This window comes from Pteropus medius, unplaced genomic scaffold (genome assembly GCF_902729225.1).
Source record: "Pteropus medius unplaced genomic scaffold, Ma_sr-lr_union100, whole genome shotgun sequence".
Classification (NCBI taxonomy): Eukaryota; Metazoa; Chordata; class Mammalia; order Chiroptera; family Pteropodidae; genus Pteropus; species Pteropus medius.
The window spans coordinates 8,500,772-8,513,951 of NW_024355990.1; the positions used below are offsets into that span (position 1 = coordinate 8,500,772).

Consider the following 13,180-nt stretch of genomic DNA (forward strand, 5'->3'; position numbering starts at 1 on the left):
GCAACATGTGCTTCCAATTCAAATAAAGAGCCTTTACTCCATTGCATGTGACTAAAGTATTTTATGTGGAAATCTGAAGGTTTCTGATAACTTTCTGTAAAGAAGTTTTCACAGAGTCTAAACCTCTTGGGCCTCATTCTGTCTCAAGTTCAAGTTACTTAGATAGTGATTAAGGAGGTTTTTACAGGCCCCTGTGGTAAATGATAGCATGGAGGAAAAAGCATGCTTTGACTATGTAATTTAGCAAGACTTAATCTGTTTGGGTTTTCATCCGCTGGGTTTGCTGAAAACTTTAAATGATTAATCTGTTTCTCCACAGGCTGCCGAGGCTCCCAGTGTCCATCTAGGCCCAGACTTTGGTGGCGACTCAGCTCAGGTTACCTTATTTATTTAGAAGACCCTTGATCTCAGTCCAGCCGCTTTTCCTTGGGGTGACAGACAGACAGACAGACAGACTCGAAATCCAGTATTCTTTTACCGTGTGGCATTTATAAAACAGCATGAATCAATGAGCCCAAACAGCAAAAGGTGATAGTTAATTTATTTTTAAGTTTTTCCTGCTTGGTACTGAGCCACTAAGAGGCTATTGTACTTGAAAACATTTAGCCATGTTGATTCAGCCTCCAAACTCTGCACAAAAGCTCCCCGACCACAGGGAGGGACATTCCCGAGGAAAGGAACTCGGGGTGACATGATGAGGCAAGATGCGGCTTCCCCGCCCCAGCCAAGTCTCATGACCCAACCACACAGCCGGAGAGGACCGCGTGGAGCAGCTTTCGGAAACTAAACACAGCAAAAGGAACTTGGGAATGCACTCGGACATAAGAAAAGCTGCAGAGCGATGCAGACCAACGATGGTTTCCTGGCAACACTGCGATTTTGTCACTTCAGGACAAGGCCCCTGGAGGAGTCCTTGCTTGCTCTCTGCCCACAGATCGATCTGAACTGAGGCTCTGTTACTAGCTTTCACTTTCACAGACCTCATATCCAGAACCTTTGCAGACAATTTGCCAAGTGCCTCCCTGCTGCTTAATCTGTGTGCCTCTGTTACCCCCACTGGCGTTCTGCGTGTGGGGCCCAGCACATGGGTCATGCTGCTTCTTTAAAAGTGAAAGTGAGAGAGAGGGGCCACGCCAAATGTAGAAGTAAGGCAGGGCTTTCACGCCTTACAGAGTGCTGAGGGTGTGTAGGGGTGGTTTCTAGAAGTCCACAGGCAAAACTTACCTTAAAAAAAAAAACACAAGGGCTTACACACACACGCTTTGCCAAACGCTCAGAGCAGAGAGTCAACATTTATGATGAGTAGAGCTAACAGAATGCTTTAAACTGAGTAGAATTTGGTGCCCGCCCCGCCGCCCGCCCCAGAGAACTTACTTTGCACGTACCCCGGCCAACGCGAAAGTAATGAAATACTAACATTTAAAGTAAGGATCTAGGTTCCTTGGTATTTAGAGTCTGCTCAAACACACTGATGCAGCTGGGCCCCCCTGGGGGTCTGAAACACAGTGCTAGTGGGGTTCTGCTTTTTCATTCGAGCCGTATGGTGCTGGCTTGCCTGAGTCTCGGTGGGGTTCAGGTCCCTAGCTCCAGTGGAAGTCCCATTAGACACGAATGTCGTTCCGTGGGAAGGAAGGAAGAAGGTAAAGGGCAGCTGGACTGCAGGCCTGGTCAATCTTCTTATCAAGGTCACTCAGCCAAGGTCACTCAGCCATCAGTGTCTCAGAGGGATTTCCAGGCCAAAAGCCATTCTTTTGTGTTTGTTTTACAATAATAGTGGCATTTCCTTGACTTCCCGGAAAATCTATGGTTTCTACAGAGACCAGCTCCATCAGATGTCATGTACGAGCTGGACCTAACTCGTACATCACGTGTTCCTTACCGGCCTTTCGTTTCCTGTGTAATTGCCTTTGGAGATATTGCGCGCCGGGTCAGTTAGAAATCATATGTATTTCCACTCACGCAGAAGAAGTCTGGAGATGAGGCAATCGCGGGGTGCCCTTTTTCCTTCGTTTCCAATTTCCCTTGATTCTCATTCCCGTAAGAGGCCGCAGGAGCGTCAGCTCCCAGATCTGAGGTCTGGGTGAGCAGAGGGACGAATGCAGGGGAATCAAAGGGCACATGCCAGCGAAGTCCGCCCCAGAGAAAGAGCTTCCTCAAAGGTCACGTCCAGAGAGTTCTGATGACATCTCACGGGCCAGAGCTACGCCACTTAAGCAACCCCTCCCCGCCAGCCACAAGGGAGACCAGAAAGCACAGTTGCAATTTAAAAAAAAAAATTTTTTTTTTTTTTAACCCGGGCACATCGTTGTCCCAACTGGGAATGTGTCAGTCAGGGAGACGTGAAAACTGTGATATTTGATGACGTAGAAATTACAAATACCCACTCCTTCGTTTTGTTGCAGGGATTCAGCGTATCTGTGCAAAGCACCTAATCGAGTTTGATGAACTGGGGGACCGTGAAAATGGCAGTTCCTTCCCTCGCCCTGTCCACTCTTCCAGGGCCTGCTCGTAGGCTGTAGCACACAGTGGGCCAACGCCTTGATGTCACACGTGTTTTCCACCTGATTAAGTTCACCGAATAATTTTATCTTTAGGGAGAAGTAGATGAAAAAATGTTTTACCTACGTCTCATCCACTTGAAACTAGAAATGCCCTTTTGCACAGAGCCTTCTCGCAATGCTGACAGAAGCATTTAATTGTTAATTTGGAAACAGCTCTTCTAAACCCGTAAGAATGGTTTATAATTCCGCCTCCGTTCTAATTCCGTGAGGCAGCAACCTCTTTTCTTGGTGCACTGCTCCTGACGCTGGCCACATCTGCAGTTTATGCTATCTGGAATAAAAACACATGCACACACTTTTTGCATTCCTTTAAGATCTTTATTATTAAGTAACTGATTGGGGTGTCACAGTATGTTATAAATCTAAACAGAAAATTAGAGATACATGTGACATGGGAACGCCGAGTCTACATGCTATTCTGGGTAAGAAGATTTGATAACAGAATGGATTTTTGAATATCGATGCCTCTATTCTGATAGCCACAGAGCAAGATCATGGGCAGGCAGAGTCCAGGAAACAAAGGAAAGAGAAAAGAAACTGAAGGGTGTGGGGTGGCATTCCGTCTGCTGTAGTGGCACTTTCCTACGTAGTAGATGGTAGTACTCTCATTTTGCTGAGTCATTGCTGCTACAAAGCTCCAATCTAGAGTGTACGTGTGATTTAAACATGGGCTTTGCGCTCCCGAAGCAAGACAAAAAAAAAATGCATGATTTATATCTCTGATGCTAAAGCTTCAAGACCGTTTTGCAACTTGTGACCTGGACAAATCTCTTATCCATAAACAGGAAGAGAAGATTGGCACGTGCGCATTTAAAAAATAATTTCGTTGCTCATAGGCAAAAGGAAGAAAAGGAGGGAGGGACGGGGGGTGGAAGGGAAAAGGACAGAAGGGATGGAAGAAGGGAAAAGGAGAAAAAAGAATAAAAACACAAGAAACACTTTACATACCTACATGTTTTGGTCATCTGGGAGTATGTGACTCAGTTCAATTTACGTGTGTGCTTTAATTTAAATGGGGAGGGGGAGAGAGAGAGAGAGAGAGAGAGATATTCCAGAAAAGGCAAAACCTTTTTGTACGTGGACATATTTAAATAAAATAAACAAAAAATGGTGGCACATACTTATTGCCAACTCGGCAACAATGTTAAAAAACATACAGATAATTCCAAATGTAGCTAACAACTCTTCAACTTATAAAGCTTAAAGTGACTCTTTCATCATAGGTGATTGAATTTGTACTTAATCATAATTAACATCTTGTAACACGGAAATAGAATATACGGATGTATCTCAGGTCCTCAGATTTAAGCAACTCTATAGCCCTCAGCTTCTCCATTTAGTTAATGCACATTAAAATCTCCTCAATTATATTCCACAAAACCTTCAATTTAAATGATTGTTCCAGGTTCGATGGAAGAGTTTCTTAAAATCTACAGTTCCAGTCGTTTATGTTTTGTAAAGAGACCAGGACGGGCAGCATACCTAACTGCTTCTGGACACAAATAAATACCTTTCCTGTCGCCACCTTCCCCTGTTCTCAATGGTTCATCTCTGGTGGAGCCGCCGGGGTTCAGTCTTTTGGGACACATGCCACGTTTCCATCCAGTCTGAGAATGTCGATTGCTACTATCCATGCCCTCACCCCATCTCCATGGTCCTTGGAGAAGCTGAGAGATGGGCATAAAAACACCCCTCCCCCCCGTCAGAGAACCCCAAAGTTCAGGGCTGCTTTATTCCTGCTCTTCCAGATAAAGCTATTTGCTGGAGTCGACCAGGACATTTAAGAGGGAAATGCTGCCGTGAATAATAATATCAACTTTTCTTCCGCCTCGTGGGTTAGAGACAAAATAGCTTCTAGTACTCACTGATCATTACCTGGGCAAGTGGCTGTGAAAGAACTGTCTGAATTGGTGGCACTGTCTATTTATCGCAACTGCTAACTGCCTGCGGACGCCAAGACACTATGTGGGACAAACACAGTGAATCGAACAGGCCTGTTGTTGCCACAGTTAAATATCTCCACATGACACTCTACTGAACGCACGCCTCGCATGTCTTGGTTAGATGATACTATGGTTTTACGAGAAAGCGCTCATTATACCATCAATTTTGATACGTTAAAAATGTTATTCATGCTGGTTGCCTGTCTTGTTTTTACTTATTCCGGTATCCTACCTTTCTTCCCCATTTTTGAATATTACACCTCCAACTGCAGATACAAGTATGTGGAATTGTAAGAGGAGATGAAATTTATATTACTCAGTCGGGCTCTTAATAGCATCCCTATACAACATTTGCCGGCACACACGGAAAAAATTTAAACGATTGGATACGATGTCATTCTTAGATGATCTTTTATCAAGTTTAACCTGCTCTCCTTACTCCCCATCAGCATCGAACATTCTAGCTATAACATAGCCATCACATTCTTTTGAAGCGCTGTTTACGACTACTCGCCTTAAGGGGACCGGCTAGAGAGGACAATGATGACAGGCTGGACTACATCTGGGATTCTACAGAGATTCTATTCAGAGTCAGGACTGCTTTCTGGTAAGGCGCTTCCTTACACTCATCCGCGGAGGCGGCGGTCTCCTCTCGGCTTTCGCAGTTGCTGACAATGGCGACTGCGCTGAACGACCTTTTTCTGACCTTGGTGTCCGCCGTGCCGGGCGCTCGGGCCGGCGGGGCCTTGTCCCTGGTGTGGAGCTGCTGGTCCTTCCAATCCAGCTGTTTGGCGCTGCAGAACGGGGCGTACACTTCCGCCGTCCCCTCGAACTCCAGGCAGTTCACTTTGTAGTACTTTCTCTTCACTTCCAAGACGTCGTTAAACCTATGGCCCCAGAGGATTTCCCGGGGCACGTAGGAGCTTCTGGACTGGTGGGAAGTCCCCGTGGAATCGCCGGTATAGATAAAAGTCACCAGAATCTCGAAGTCATCTTTGGCCACGGCTTTGCGGTCGAGAGCGTAGAGGGGGCTCTCGTGGTCGATTTCATGGACGATGGTGACGGGCGTGACCAGGATGATCTGGTCGTTGACCAACTTTAGGTCCTTAAAGGCCATGGTCATGCGCCCCTCGCCGTCCTCCGTGTAGCGGAGCAGCTGCGCTCTGACGGTGCCCTCGACCACGTGGTTGGGGCGGAAGTCGCCGATGCGCCACGCCAGGCACAGCTTCCCGTCCCTCATGCCCACGAGCGCGAAGTAGCTGAAGCGGATGGTCTGCGCCCTCTTGCGGGCCGTGGCCATCTTGGCCACCGCGGCCCCGATGATGAAGGTGTTGATGACGCAGCTGGCGATGGACTGCAGCACCACGGCCAGCACGGCGGCGGCGCACTGCTCGGTGACGCAGCGGTGGCCGTAGCCGATGGTGGTCTGCGTCTCCAGCGAGAAGAGGAAGGCGGCGGTGAAGGAGCGCACGTGCTCCACGCAGGGCGGCGCGCCCGGGCCGCCGCGCAGGTCGCCGTGGTGCCAGGCGATCAGCCAGAAGACCAGGCCGAACGCCAGCCAGGACAGCACGTAGGACAGCGAGAAGATCACGAACATGTGGCGCCACTTGGTGTCCACGAGCGTGGTGAAGATGTCCACCACGTAGCTCCCCCACTCGCCAAAAATGTGCTTGAAGTACACGTTGCAGGCGCCGTCCTTGTGCAGCAGCCGCCGCCGCGCTCTGCTCCGCTCGGCGACGGTGACGGCGCCGGCGGGGAACCCCGAGAACCGGGCGTCCACGCCCACGGCCGGGCGCCTGCCGCCGGGGTGGCTCATGCTCCCCGCGGGCCCCCGGGCACCCAGGCGAGCTCTGCCGCGGCAACGGTTCTGTGCTGCTTTCCGCCGGTTTGCAGTTTCAGTTAAAACCTGAAATAAAAGACAGCGAACCCCACTTTAGCTTTCGATGCCCATCTTCAAGAGCAATCTGCCAGATTTGAAGCCGTTCGAGGCCATCTGATAGAACTGCCACTTTATTAGAATGATGGACTCTCGGTATGGATTACGCATTTCAGTTTAGAATTCAGCTCAGTCATTATAGGAACGAAATATGCAATTAGAGAAACTAGCATTTTTATAAATGTATAAAGCTTAAGTAAACACTGTGATTATCCCAAATGAAGCCTCACGACCTTTTCTGAACTGACATAAAAAAAATTATTTTCGTAGACTTCCAGGATGAGAGCATTTAGAAAACAGATGATTAGTGCAAAAAGTCCTAATTCAGATATTTGTCTAGCCATCTCAAAAGCTTTGTTTAAATCGGACAGTTTTCCTTAGGAAGAGGAGGCAATAAAGAGTCTCTACCTTCAGGTTAGAAGGTAACTTACACGGTGGCCGCTACGATAGTCCCTCACCTTCGGCATCTGTCGCTTCCCCGCTCTTCCATGGAGGTTTTTCTCCCTTGTGTACTTCCCAGGACAGAACAGAACTGACAGGGACACTGTTTCAGATCCCGCTCCTTTACCTTACCTCTACCTTTAGTCTCGAGAGGAAAAAAAATCTTTCTTAACCCCAGAGGAGTTAAAACCACTCCCAGTTCAGCTTTCAGTGCGGTATAACATTGCTCGTGCCTTTGTCTCATAATATCCATTCCCCCTTTTGTTTTCTCTTTTGGCAATAGAAACGCTTCTCTTTCCCTCTGAAGAGAAGTCGACAATTTGCCAAAGTTGCTAATCTGATTTCCCTCTTAAAGGGCGCATGCTTCTCATGGACCCTTCCCTCCATCTTCGGTATGTCCCTGATGTTTGCCCGGCCACCCCGAGGCAAAATCATTCCCCCCCCAACCCTAAATCCAGTCTTTAAAAAAAATCGAGGCAGAATGTACAGTTCTTATCATTTTTAGCATTCATAATATAAGCCAATGGTTTTCCCAGCTCGTCAATGTTAAATGGTCTTCGGTTACCTCCACGCAAAATTAAGACGTCACTACAGCCCAATTTGAAGGGTTCAGTAATTATTAGAATGCGTTTTCCAGGCCGTCTACCCGTGCTAGATGGGGCTGGTGCCCGTAAGGGGGAGATGAAACCAGAAGAGCCACTCCGTTACACTGAAAACCGCTCTTACTGTTCTTGACATTGAGACCCCCTTCCTTGAAACCAATCAAGGAAACTGATCACTAAGTACTTTTTCAGCACCTTCCAGGCTGCAAAAGGGACGAACGAGTTAATTACGAGTTAATTTCCCTCCAGACAAATGGAATCATTTTTCTTGCTCTCCAGGGATCAGGCCCACTTTACAATAAACACTTTGTCTGCTCGACCACTGTGAAGATGGACACTCTGCTTACCGCCAAGAACTCCTTCCTGCAAGGCATGTACAAGTTTCTCTCTATCCACCCGCCCACCCCCTGGCCACTTCACCCACCCTCCTCCAGATGCTTTGGGTAGTGACATCCTCCCCTTTGTCAGCACTTCAGCCGTGTTTGGGGGAGACAGCTGTATAATTTCAGGATGCGACTGGGGACTGAGAAAATGCTTACTGGAATGCTGAATGTAAAAATGTTTCCACAGATTTTGTCCCCAGCATATATCATTCCTCGTAGGTTGCAGTCTGATTTGTCATTGAATGACAGCTGCTCAAGGGTTCTCAGTCTCCATTCTTTTTTCCCTGATCGTTCAAGGCATGAGAATGGGACCAGTTATATAATCAAAGGCCCATATGACTTCTAATTAAAACGCAGATTCGGAGGTAGGATTGTTTTCTTGCTAAAAGCATCCAACCCAGTTCCTTAAAGGGACCGTACACATCGTGAGAGTCTGAGAACGAGAAAGCAAGTTCATAAATCAAGAGCTACTGTGTGACCCTGCTCTTTTCTGCTGCCAAAGGAAAAGAGATTTTTATTGGAAATGGCGTTCTTCTGGCATCATTCTGAATTCCAGCGGTGCCAGCAACTTTTATAAACAAGCCATTTTTAAAACACCTTCAGCAATATGCTAATGGGCATATGAATTTTCAATTAATATAAGCAACACGTGAGCAAATTTGAATAGGTGGCAAATTTATTTCTGAACAGTGTTAATGGTTTCAGGGATACAGTTACAGTTGTAAGGATTCCGCCCCAAATCCACCATGCCCTCGGCCGTGGTTCATCACTGTGGTCATTCACTTCAACTTATCCAGAGAAGAGCTTTCAGATTCTATTCAGGCTCATACGCTTTATTCACCTATCTTTGATTCTCCAAGCCATGTAAAGGATGCATTTTCTAAAAGGCAATTGTTTTTAAGCTAGATGATAAATCATAACCAAACTGATGCTATTTAGTCTTAACCATTTCTCAGGCTCCACAGTGAGCAAAGACGTTTATGGAAGCCCTTTTGCCAGAACGGTTAGACGAAATAAATATTTATTCTTCTGGTTCATATATTGTGTTTATCTGAGGACTTTTTCAATTGTTTGCCGTTAAGTAACAGAGGATAAGGCTTGTTGATTGACTGGGCAGTCTCTCTATGTAACATCTGCGTTTCTCAGGATTAAAGCCTGGATTTAAATGTGCCTTAAGCTTTCGAAATCATCTCGTCACCATCGATTCTGCCGTGAGAAAGCATTCGCGATGTCCGTACTTCTGTATTTCCTTTTTGCATGTTGTGCTCCCTGCTCTTCAGAAAGTGATGGTGGCCATTTCATTGGTGGCAAAATTCTTTTTTTTTTTTTTTTTTTAATCAAAAACGGAAAGTCGACCACTGTAATGACACGATTGTGGAGTATAGAGTTTAAATGTAAGGTCCGCCTTCTGCACCAGTTTCGAATCGTTTCGCCGGGTGGTTAGCGACACGTAGGAAAAGGACTGTGTCTTTGCCGTGACACGGAGTTCTTTCGCAGGTGCCTTATGGGTGCGGCGTAGAGGGGGAGGGTGCGAGGTCAGGATGCGGCCGTTTCCTGGAATGCCTCCGAAGCTCATCACAATTCCTTGGGAGAGTACTGTGAAACCTCCCAAGTCACTTCATCTCACAGGGACACCTGAGAGAGAGACTTAGAGGGTGACTTTTCTCAGACCCTCCTCGTTGTATTAAGTTCAGACACTGTAAAAGGTTCCTTAATCTACTTTGACCAGTGAGATCTGCATTTCGTCCTCAGTTTTCCAGATCTTTGTATGAACTAAAGGAGAAAACTACTAACTTAGCACATTCCGAATGGGCTATACACACGACCCGTCTTGTCTCTCAGTACACAAAAGTGCCTCAGGTGGACTCACCGATTTTGAAGCAATTCCTCTGTCATTTTTTTGCCACAGCCTCTCAAATTCAGCGATTTACCAAACAGGCTACTCTTGCAGATAATTCTTCAAGCTTAAGCTTTTCATTACCATGTTGAGGGGAGAACACAATGGTTCAGACTTTATAATCCTGTGTCGCTTTGATGATAAAATTTCATCTTGTCTCTAGATCCACTTTAATATAAATACGGTAACAGTAACCACAAATGATGGTCTAAAATATCTTCGGTAAAATTTATTTCCTAATGCTCATGGCCTTTCAGCTTAACAAGTACCCTTCTTTACCATGTAAATGACTTGTGAAATCATCAGTCATCAAGTCACTTTCCTGGCAGCTATTAGATAAGATAAATCACAGTGGAAACTTGAGAGCTGGGGTCGGGGCTAGCAAAGATGGCCTCAATTTCAAGCACAGGGCATCGCCTTTAAAGATAGGCTTCGTGGAGCTCTGTGTGTGTGGGGGGAGAGGGCAGAGGGTCAGTGAGGGGAGCTGCAGTCAGATGGCACGTGTGGGTGGGCTCTGGTTGCTGAGGAAAGAGGGGTGCTAACACATTAGACTGAACCCAAACAGGTTAGGTTATTTTGCTCAAAACTCGTCCTACAACTTGTTGCCTTGGAATGATGCCTCGGCCTTATCTTGCCTGGAATCCTCCCAAGACATCAGACACTGAGGTGCGGCCCTTCGCGAAGCCAGTCAACGCCCGCTTCACCCACTACCTCCTAGATTCTGTCCAGACTGCTCCAAACACTCCCTCTCTGTCTCCCCAGCTCCAAACAGTTTCTCCTCTGTTGACAAATCGATGGCACTGTCACCTTTCCTCCTCAGCTGCTGCCGTCCCCAGAGCAGGCCTCGAGTTGACCTGTAGTTTCTGTTCCTTCTGCACAATCTTCTCCCTCCCGATCTTGGTCCAGCTTCTCAGCGAGCGTGGGTTGTACCTTTCCCGATATCACCTTACAATTTCTCCTTCTGAATCAGTTCAAGTAAGTTTTGTGCCAGTTCGTTATGTATAACACGGAATGAGCAAACGACCAAACCGAAAGCTGGTGCAGGCGCAGAGAAGCAGAACCCCCAAGTTGCTAGGAACTTTTCCCGCGGCTCCTCTCTCTGGCGCGGCTTTTCCTTAACTAGTTGGAAATCCTGCCTCATCCCAAAGGATGCTGTGTTTTGTAAAGTAGAAGAAATCTGGAGTCTGGAATTATGTTTCTTCATTTTCCGGATGTCAAGATAGCACACTCAAGTAACATGCATTATAATACCCAATCATTCTGGTTATCAAATTACCTTTATAAGAAATAGTCTAAAATAAAAAAAAATAAAAAAATAAAGAAAGAAAGGGGTTTTTTTTGGTATTATATAGAACCCATGAGTTGGAAAGCAACTCCGGTTCCAGGTCTGTCCCAAGTAGCTTGTGTGACTTGTCTCTGAACCTCAGTGTGCTCATCCACGATGTGAGGATCATCCCTATGCCACCGAGCTGCTGTGTGGTTTGGATGAGATCACTAATGGGAAGCCATTTTTCACTGTGCTGGGCTCATGGTAGCTGTTCAACAATTATTGCTCAAATCTGAATCCCATCAGGAGTCAGCGGCCCCTCTGTAAAATATCACAGCACCTGTTTTAACCCCCTCGAAGAGCTTTCTCCTCGCATGACAGCAGGGCAGATGACATGCGGTTCCCAACAGATATTGCTTCTTAAGTTCAGCGAAGGTGCCAGATTCCTACCACTGAGCCACCTGGGCTCCTACTCTGTTCTTCCCCCACCCCAGGGACCGGGTCATTTTCCTTCCCTTTTCACAGCTGTTACCGAATGAGAGATCCCTATTCCTTGTTCTACACACACACACACACACACCACACACACACACACACGCACACACACGCACACACACCCCCTCAGTTTAATTCTACTGCTAATAACTCTGAGCAACCAACCTCAAGGAAACAAGCCAACAAGCCTGGCAAATTTAACAAGTTAAAGAAATTCACAAGGTAATTATGATGGACGAAAAAAGGGATTCATTCTGTGGAAAGTAACCTCTCTCACAGGGTGATCCGATCAGAAATTCCTAACTGGGTGGGTCCTGCTGGGAAGTCCCGCCCCAGGCCTATAACTTTTTAGTAAAGGGTTTATCTTTGCCTTAAGTCGGCCCTGCCCATTGTTCTTGTGCATCTAGGTTAACATATTCCTTTGAGATGCCAGAAGTCATACTCCTCAAAAGAGGTAACGCCCTCAAGAGAGCACAGAATCTTAACTATCCGGTAATCCGACCCCCACCACGTTTTCTCCAATCCTTACATCCTCTCCTTAATTTCCAATGCATAAAAGAAGCTGCAAAACTGTTATTCTCTGGAGCATTTGAGGTCTTGGTCCCCAGCAAATGCCATCATCAGTTTGGCTCAAATAAACTCATAAAAATTCTTTACAGGTTTGGATATTTCTTGCATCAACATTATCATGCTATTCTTTATCTTTAAGGTGTCTCTGAAGGTTTCTCTTGTTCTTATCCTGAAAATCGACCTGCCCATCCCTCTCTAGACTGCGTGCCAGCCCCAGTGGCTGAGATTTTCCCTGGAGTTGAATCTGGGTTGGTGCAGAAGTTGGATCTCGTGAGATCTTCTGTCCCTTTAAGATCTCAGTTTCTCCTTGTTGTGTAAGAAAAGTACTTCCCCAACGGCCTCTAAAATTTTCCAGTGGAGACTCTATTACCAATTATTTATATCTTGCTTTGTTTTTATTCATTTTTTTTAAAAAGTAAGCTATTTTAGGCCAGACCCACCCATTTTTAGGAACTAGTGAACAGAATCCCACCTGTGTGGAATTTGCATTTGGGAGGTGGGCATCAGTAAAGATGAAAACAGCAAAATGAGATGACTGCTGAGAGCAGTAAATACCGAGGAGGATGCAGAATGAAGTACCGACATGGAGAATGTCTGGGGCCTGCACGGAGGGCTGTCAGGGAGAGTTTGGTCCATGACCTGACATTCAAGTTGAGCACATGCTCTTCATTTTTCCTGGCTCCACCCTTAGGTAAAATGCTGTCAACGCAGGGCCCTTGTTCTCTGTCCTGCTTTGTTTGTTTGAGACACGGTCACTATCTGGTGGTTCAGGCGCTCACTACTGACAGGTGTAAGTTGGCTGCTGCTTCCTTTGTTCTCAGCTAATTTGAAGGCCTGGTTCCCACAAGAACCTATCATTACAGGAAGTGATCTGCATTTGATCACTGAATGCGGGCTCTCCCGATCAGGCAAAAACCTGGTTTTACCTGGTTTACATAATAGCCTTCTAACTCTTCTCTTGCCAATTTCATCCGGAGGGATTATTCTAACCCACATCCCTTCTCCTGCTACCACAGGGTACAGCCCAAGCTGCATCTGGTCCCACAGCTGCATGGTTAAAGGGTGGGCACGTGATGATCAAAGAT

At 46.5% G+C, this 13,180-nt stretch overlaps 1 protein-coding gene across 2 annotated transcripts in view; it reads right to left on the reverse strand.

The window, feature by feature from the left end:
- Window positions 1–2,857: 2,857 nt before the first annotated feature.
- The window catches only part of KCNJ16 (potassium inwardly rectifying channel subfamily J member 16), a 105,399-nt gene continuing 95,076 nt past the window's right edge, over window positions 2,858–13,180 (reverse strand). For both annotated transcript variants that reach the window (XM_039859173.1, XM_039859174.1), the window contains one exon: window positions 2,858–6,410. In XM_039859173.1, coding sequence (XP_039715107.1) covers window positions 5,061–6,410 — 1,350 coding nt within the window. In that variant the 3' untranslated portion in view covers window positions 2,858–5,060. The remainder of the gene's footprint in view (window positions 6,411–13,180) is intronic.